This window comes from Mangifera indica, chromosome 18 (assembly GCF_011075055.1).
Source record: "Mangifera indica cultivar Alphonso chromosome 18, CATAS_Mindica_2.1, whole genome shotgun sequence".
Lineage (NCBI taxonomy): Eukaryota > Viridiplantae > Streptophyta > Magnoliopsida > Sapindales > Anacardiaceae > Mangifera > Mangifera indica.
In genome coordinates, this window is record NC_058154.1 from 640,601 (window position 1) to 648,626 (window position 8,026).

General features: G+C 34.8%; 1 protein-coding gene across 2 annotated transcripts; it reads right to left on the reverse strand.

Moving 5' to 3' along the window:
- Nucleotides 1-1,443: 1,443 nt before the first annotated feature.
- Nucleotides 1,444-4,590, reverse strand: LOC123202010 (ankyrin repeat-containing protein At5g02620-like). Of its 2 annotated transcripts, none has more exons than XM_044617710.1 (4): nucleotides 4,318-4,590; nucleotides 3,622-4,141; nucleotides 2,913-3,322; nucleotides 1,444-2,426 (listed from the first exon to the last, which is right to left on the reverse strand). In XM_044617710.1, exons 2-4 carry the CDS (start codon nucleotides 3,962-3,964, stop codon nucleotides 1,554-1,556), a joined length of 1,626 nt encoding a protein of 541 aa, XP_044473645.1. In that variant the 5' UTR covers nucleotides 3,965-4,141; nucleotides 4,318-4,590; the 3' UTR covers nucleotides 1,444-1,553. The 2 variants fall into 2 exon arrangements, with proteins under 2 accessions (XP_044473645.1, XP_044473644.1); XM_044617709.1 differs by having other exon boundaries at nucleotides 4,394-4,583.
- Nucleotides 4,591-8,026: the final 3,436 nt, after the last annotated feature.

Here is an 8,026-nt window from a genome sequence, read left to right on the forward strand (position 1 = left end):
TGCATCTCCTGATGGGACCTGAAGGGATCCATGTGGCATTGAAGGGACCAGAGAACAAGTGCAGCATGTGAATAATGTCAGGTGAGATTCAAAGCATCAGCATTATTTTCTCAAGATATTTTTGGACTAACATATATTTCTATGTTTAACTTGTCAGCTTCTCATACTTTATTCATTCTTTCCCTTGTATGAAGCTATCTCTTTCAGTAACTTTTTCTTCTTTGACCAGGTTTTAATATTACCTTCTAAATATTCTAAGCATCTCTTTATCCAAATTCCGAATCTCCCATTTCTATACTAAAAGATTTAGCTTAAGAATTCACGGTCCCATTTCTATATCATGTAGCCTATTTGCTTAGGTCCTCCGTACATTTGCAGCTTGTATTGTGTATCTTTCTTCATTCTCTATGTAGGTTAGTTTTGTGATTCAAATCATGGGATATAATCTTCTAACGAGTTCTTGAGAAACCCACTTGAAGACCAATAATTGAAGAGATTTCACCTCATTTTTCAAGTGAACTTTGAACAAACTGAGTGAGACGCTCGAATCATTTCAAATTCAAGCACAATAATTGAGCAATTAAAAGTTTGAGAATTAATTTTGTAAACATGGAGTGTTTGCTTTGTATTTTTAATTTCATATTTGTAATTAACTATTTGTTTTAGTGATTTGTTTTAAATTGAACTTGATCTTATAAATATAAGTTTAGAGGGATTTTAACTGAACCATATAGAAATCGTAGTGTCATATTTATTTATAGTTCTATATTTCATTGCTCTAAGTGCTCAATCGACAGTAAAGTAAATGACTTGTTACCATTTCTCATTCCAGCTAATTAAACTATATCTCTATGAGAAAGAACAATCATATGAAACAATCTATTTGTACAGATATGAGGGGGCCTTCATTGCTTTTAGCATAGATTAAAAAAATCAGACTGCCTTTTATAAAATCAGAAAAAGCACTCCATTGAAGAGTCAACTTTGATGTCAGCATGCTGCCTGCATGCAACATTATGCTGCCCTACACTTATCCATGACTTGCTTTAATCAAATAATGTTCAATGTAACTCACTTTCAAAATCACTATTGTTGCCATGTTGGAACAGTCATGGTTCTTACCAGTACAGTCATAAATCCTTCTACTAGAAATCAGAGATTGGGGTGAAATTAAACTCTGCAAAAATTTTCGCTAAGATCCCTATGCCATCTGTGTGAACATGGCATATCAGTTATCAGTCTACATATGGACTGCGATAATGATACATATGCGAAATTTTTACAGCACAAGCTTATTGACAATGAATAATTCATGTGAACTTACATAAGATTTCATACACCATATACACTAACAGGATCAAGTCACTGACTAATCTGATTCTATCAGATAAAACTTCATGGGCAGATTAGAACTTCACCATTCATTCTTCATAAGCTCTCCCAAGAATAAACTGCCAGTTAGTTATTTCATTTAGAAGCAAAATGCTGATACTATGTTATTTTTATATACATCAGATGCATAGGAGTGTTCTTATACAAAGAGTTAAACAAGGCTAAACCGCATAGAGTTTGTTACGTTCATTGTTCAGAAACTCTGAATCTGACATAACTGACAATGGTGATGACCTACTGTTCATTGATGATCTTCGCAGGCTCTGTGATCTGGAAGCCTGTATACAGTTGACAATTACCCAATAACACAAAGTCCCAAGTGTTGATAGCATAATTATGGTTCCTATAACTGTTATAGCGATAGCCCACCACCGGTCATTAACTCCTACAACAATGTATGACATTGCAAGGAACGCAACTGAAATCATGGCACAAGCCAACCACATCAGTTTGTTGATGATTGCCATCATTTGCTTTTTTGCTTTTCTCTCAATTACTACTAAAGAAGTTTGAACTACCACAACAGCCAAAGATATGAAGAGGGCAATAGAGTCGAAGATGACAAAAATCATAAATGGTAGCTTTGGAGCAATATTTACTTCTCCAGGAGAGAGATGCGAAGGAATATGTGCTGGGTCATTAGGATACTGGCCTGGGACACTGAAGATAGCAGCAAATGCAACTGTAGCAATGAGGACAGCAACAACTGTGGTGGAGTTGATGGCATTGTTCAACCCTTCTGTATGCATTTTGTTGAGCCTCTTAGCAATCCCTTGCACATGTTTCCGTGTTTGGCGTGTGTGCACAAGCTGGTCATAGACCTCATGCTTTATATCACTTACGGTTTGTTTGAGTTCACGAGCTGAGTTTGTTGTTGGTTGTTTGACGAATTTGGCAGACAGGACTCCATGTTCCTGTAATATGGCTCCAATTTCAGAGTGACCAGTTTTCTCAGCAGTGTCAAGAGCAGTTTCTCCAGATTTGTTAACAACAGCTTTGTCTAGTCCAGTATGATTCAGCAGCTTCCTTACAATCTACAAGAAAAGAATCACTGCTTGTATCAGAACTTTTACGTCTATAGAATGGCATTAAAATCTATTAGCATCTTTGATTGTTGGCCACTTTGCTGCAAATTTGTTCGGTGAATAGTAATCAAAATCCATTAGAAGTTAGGAATAGAGAGGATGATTTAACTTATGTTTCATTCTTTCAGGAAAATTAATTATGAATTATAAGTAACAACCAACCCTTCAAAGACTGAATAAAATTTTGAGTAAAAACAATAAGATCAGAAAGTGACTTCTTAGATACAGACTCATAATAAAAAATGACTGTAATCTACCACTGGAAGGCACTAGTCGGAATAAGAGACTACGACGTGATGATTCTCATTTCTCACATTCAATTAAATAAAGAGAGAGTGGACATAAAGATAGCATATGTTCATCATCTAGTGTAAGCTGAAAACAAGAATGATTTTAATAATGATTATAGACAAGAAAAAAATGGATTTAAATCACCTGCACCCGACCCTTGCGGGTTGCTATATGCAAGGCAGTGTTGCCCTTGTTATCGACCATGTTTACTAAAGAAGGATCTGTCTTCACCAACTCATCTACAAGTTCAACGCTCTGTCCTTTAACTGCCATATGGAGAGCAGTCTGGCCCTTCTTATCATTCCTCATTGCAATTCCAGGCTCTTTACTCAGCAGGGCCTTCACAATCTCCAGATGCCCTTTCCTTGATGCAGAATGCAGGGCAGTTTTTCCATTGCTTTTAGCTATGGTAGCTATGCTGCTATCTTTCTCCAAGAGCAAAGTAACTATTTCTATATGGCCCTGTGAGGCAGCAGTGTGTACAGCTGTCGTGTTTGAGGAATCAGAAGTCATTGAAAGTTCAGGAATTGCCTCCATGAGGACCTTCAGTACTTCTGTAACATAATATGAACAAATATTAGAATAGGCTGATTCCAATAATATCTACCACTAAATAATGATAAAAGTTATAAAGCGATGAACATAAAAAGGAAAGGAAAAATTGGGATGCCGCCAGTAGCAGTCATAAACATGGGGAACATTTTCCCACAGAAGTTACAATTAATCCATAAGATCAGATTCAGAGGAATTTTAACTTGAAGCAAATTGGAGATGAATTTGTAAAAACTGGATATGGCATATTACAATAATAACAAACTGTTTAGGAGAACACAGAAATTCAATAGAAACTTACCCAAGTTCCCTTGCTTTGCAGCGATATGGAATGCATCATAGCCATTCTTTGCTTTACTACTAGCCAAACCAATATCATGATACTTCATCATTTCCTTAACCAGATCAGCACAACCATACTCAGCAGCAACATAAAGTGCTGTTTCTCCGGATTGATTCTGTTTAGACAACAACTCTTTCAATTCTAAAACCCCACTACTAGATATGATTTCTGACACCACTTCTAAGCTCCCTGCTCTCACCAAAGCCTGCAACGGCGTGTCATCCCTTTTTGCCGTCAACTGTTTGGCCATCTTTTTCCGGCTAAAGCTTTGTTGTTGCTCCGGAGGTTCCATTGATGTCATTACCAAACAAAACAAATAAATTTTTTTTTTTTAATTTTGTACCAGAATTTCAATTATTGGCGATCAGCCAAGATCAGACCAAATTTGGAAAATGTAAATTGGAATAAGATAAGATGACGCACGTGGAAAGCTGTGGAGTTTGAACCCTTGACACAAAAATCACATCTTTGACAATCTCTGCAACCAAATTTTAGCATTGAATTAATACTGGTCTTTCAATCAATCATTATTACTAGCATGTTTCTATTTTCTATTTTCTATTCCAATCATCATCATCAACAAGCACCAATAACAAAGCCAAAAACCCAAAAAGAAAAGGTAAACTAATAAGAACACTATAGTTTGAAACATACCGAACAAAAATTTGAAATCTCTTTAGTCAAATTCCACTCCTTTAAGGTAAAAACAATTAAAATAACTTCTAATTACCTTCTTTATCTGACTTTGGCTTTGAAAACCGGAGCTTCAAAAGTCTCCGCGTTCCAGCGGATGAAGAAGAAGCAAGATAAAGATGATGTGACATGAAACGAGTAAGCGCGTAGTTAACAGTAGGCTTCTTTTAGACTCAAAATGGGGCAAAATCAGCAAGCTTTTAAGTTTTTGCCAGTGGGTTTTGTCTGTAGTGAGATGTGATTGACCAGTGAGTGAACTACACATACACTTGTAAGAAACGTGCCCTTTGAAATATTCCCTCACCTTGAAACCCCACGCGGCATTAGAAGATGAGCCAAAGAAATATTGGCCGAGACGGTCACTTTCAAGTCTAATTTTGCTTAGCATATACTGGATCATAGCAATAAGAATATTGAAGAGGTTTTTGAAAACTATACATATTGTAGGAAATTTTGCTTCTAGAATAATAATTGGGGTAGTTAGTAGATTGCGAAATTAAGGAAGCAATCAAAGGTTGATGCGTAAGAAATCAAAGGTTGCAGAGACCCACACGGCGCTGGAAGATGAGCCAAAGAAATACTGGCCGAGACCCACAAATCCTGCTACTCCGTCTCAGGTCACTTTCAAGTCTAATGTTGCAGAACTGTATAGCATATACTGGGTCATAGCACAATAATATTGAAGAGGTTTTGAAAACTATTCATATTGTGGGAGATCTTGCTTCTAGAATAATAGTTGGGGTAGTTAGTAGATTGCGAAATTAAGGAGGGTTCTTCTTGGAAGAAGCAATCAAAGGTTGCTGTGTCAGTGAGAGTAGAGCCGTTGACTGCACTGCAAGCCAAAATTTGGGTCAAGGGCCTCAGGGCCGCCGCATTCACATGTCAACAACACGACGAACGGCCTCTAACGTTTAGCACAGCGGTCCGGTCTGACGTTACCTAAAGACAAAACACACCGTTTGAATCTTTAGGCTTTATTTTCATATTGCTGTCTGTCAACTAGTCCTGGACTCCTGGCCACGGCCGGTTTGACCCGCGAATCAAACCAAAATCGATTTGATTAAAATTAGAATTAACATAAATCAAAATCAAAATCAAATTTTGATAATTCGATTCCAATTTTAATATTTTTGAATCATCTATTTATAATCAGTTTATGAATCGATAATTCAAAAAATTCATAAATCGATTTTTTTATTTTTTAAATTTAAAAAAATTACATGTACCGGCAAAGCAAATGCATTTGCTTTAAAAAAAGTCCCTGCAAATGTTTTAAAATTGGCTACTGTTTGACTGCATTTTTTTAATTCTTTAATATAAAATTTTACTTATAAATATTATTCAATCTTTCATATCTCTCATTTCTCATTCTCTCCTCCATTCTTAATACTCTTTTAATCTTTCAATCAAATTATTTCAAATTCAATTAAATTTTCTCTTTATTTTTATCAATTCTAATTTTAATTTCTATAATTTAATTATTATTATTTTTCTATTATACAATTTCATAATTAATTATTCCTTTTAAGATTTGAAAGAATCAAAATCTATATTATTCTATTTATTATTTTTTTATAATAAATAAAAGAAATTATATAATTAATTAAAAAGGATTATAGAAAAAATAATAATAATAAGTGATAAATAAAATTAATTCACCTATTATTATTATTTTTTCCATTATCCTTCATAATTAATTATATAATTTATTTTATTCATGATAAAAAAATAGTAAATAGAATTATGTAGAGTTTGATTCTTCCAAATCTCAAGAGGATATGTAAAAAACATAATTGAAAAATTAAGTCTAAGTTTTTTTAAAAAATTTTTTATCCTTAATTATTATAATTATTAATTAAAAAAGTAAATCGGGGTCATGAATCAGAACCGATAACTTAATGTTGGTTTTGAACCGGGATCATGAATCAGAACCGTCGATTCCAAACCGATTATGAACCATCCTGTAAGGGTTCTGGTTCAGTGTTCTTATTTTTTTGAACTGTGAATCGGTGATTCCGAATCGAAACCATCGATTCATGAACCGTGGTCAGGTCTACTGTCAACACATTTTTGCCTTTATAAAGTAAAAGCCTTTTTGGGAGGTCCTATTCACATTCATCCCTACTGGTTTCGTGGGCTTGTTGGAGCTGTGAATGCACATCTTTCTTGATTGCTGTTACCGTTCTGCGAAGTTCATTTTGTGGGAGCTGGTTGAATTCTGTTGCTCTGACACCACCACGGTGAGCTAAACAGTCTTTTGTCTGAGCAGTTTCTTCAGAGAGTGGTAGTCCTTCCACTATGTCAATGGCTGCTCTTATGTCCCTTGTAACTATGTTCACATTAGTCTCAGGATGTTGAATCAACCCATTCACTATCTGAAAAATACATGATTTTGGCTCTTCTGAACATTCCATTATATGTTGTATTACCAAACTTATCTGTAACACCTTTTCCAGCCATATGCAATGCAGCCTGACCTTTCTTATCAGTCTTAAGACTGAACGCTCGGGCGAATACCCAATTTGAAAAACAAAAGAGGAGGGGTTTGGCTATACCAAACGAGCAAATGTGCTTTAGCTTCTGCACTTGTTTTTTTCCTTCTTCAACTTTTTCTTTCACTATGTTCTTATACTCCTAAGATCAGCTCTTTTCTTTATTACTCTAGCCTCCTTTTTTAATTATTTATCCAATATCTAATTAAAACTTGGCCTTCTTGATTGTGATGTCGAATTCTGACAATCACCCAAATCAATATGAATATGCAGCTGTTGATTCATTAAACTTATATTTTGGTCTCAAGTTTGCCAATTTTTCATCAAAATCCAATAAGTTGTATTGTGTATTCCATGTGGGCTTTGACCCTGTGATTTTAATAAGATCAATTACAACTAGTTCTTACCAAATTAGTTGTAAGAATTAATTGGAGCCATATACAATGTTATTGTCTACTGATTCTAATGCTGCTAATCTTGAAAAGGACTTTTGTTAAAGTTTTCTGTGTTACCAATTAACTTGGAGCCATATATTTAATCATATAATGTTATTTATTGCAAGCACAAAATAAACAAAAACGGCAAAACTATTGTAAAATATATTCAATTAAATGAATGAAATTGTTTCTTTACACTTGAACAGTATTCATTACAGCATATTTCAGTAACTAACATGACAGAAAATCAGACATTAAAAGCTTTGCACAATCTCTGAAGGTAATGAGCTCATCAAGTTTCCAGCCAAACTCATAAAATCTATAAGAACTTCTTCATCCTCAGGGAATAACTCCTTATAAAACTCATTATCCAACTCATCCAAGAATGTTGCCAAGTCTTCTCCATTACTATTAGCAGGGTCTTCATCTACACTTGAATTTGAATCAGTTTCAGTTTTGCTCACACTTTGGAAAGAGGATTGTTCTTTTTCTTCATGATCCCCTGGGAATAGATCCTTATAAAACTCATCGTCATTCAACTCATCATTTTCCAAATCTTCTCCGCTTGCTTTAGAAAGAGGCTTTTCATCTATGCTTATGGAATCTGAAAGAGCTACAAGTTCTCCTGCACCCTCTGGAAATAGCATGTTATAATATTCATCATCATTCAACTCAACATTTGAGCCTGTAGTAGTTTCATACTTGCTTCCACAACCATCATCAACTACATAGAAAGAAGAT

Bases quoted from the DNA above. Each gene is read 5' to 3' on its own strand.
- LOC123202010 (XM_044617710.1), bottom strand. From the start codon at position 3,964: ATGACATCAATGGAACCTCCGGAGCAACAACAAAGCTTTAGCCGGAAA. The intron at 3,323-3,621 runs GTAAGTTTCTAT...ATTATGTTACAG, and splicing joins TGCAAAGCAAGGGAACTTGG to AAGTACTGAAGGTCCTCATG. The intron at 2,427-2,912 runs GTGATTTAAATC...CTTTTCTTGTAG, and splicing joins CCCGCAAGGGTCGGGTGCAG to ATTGTAAGGAAGCTGCTGAA.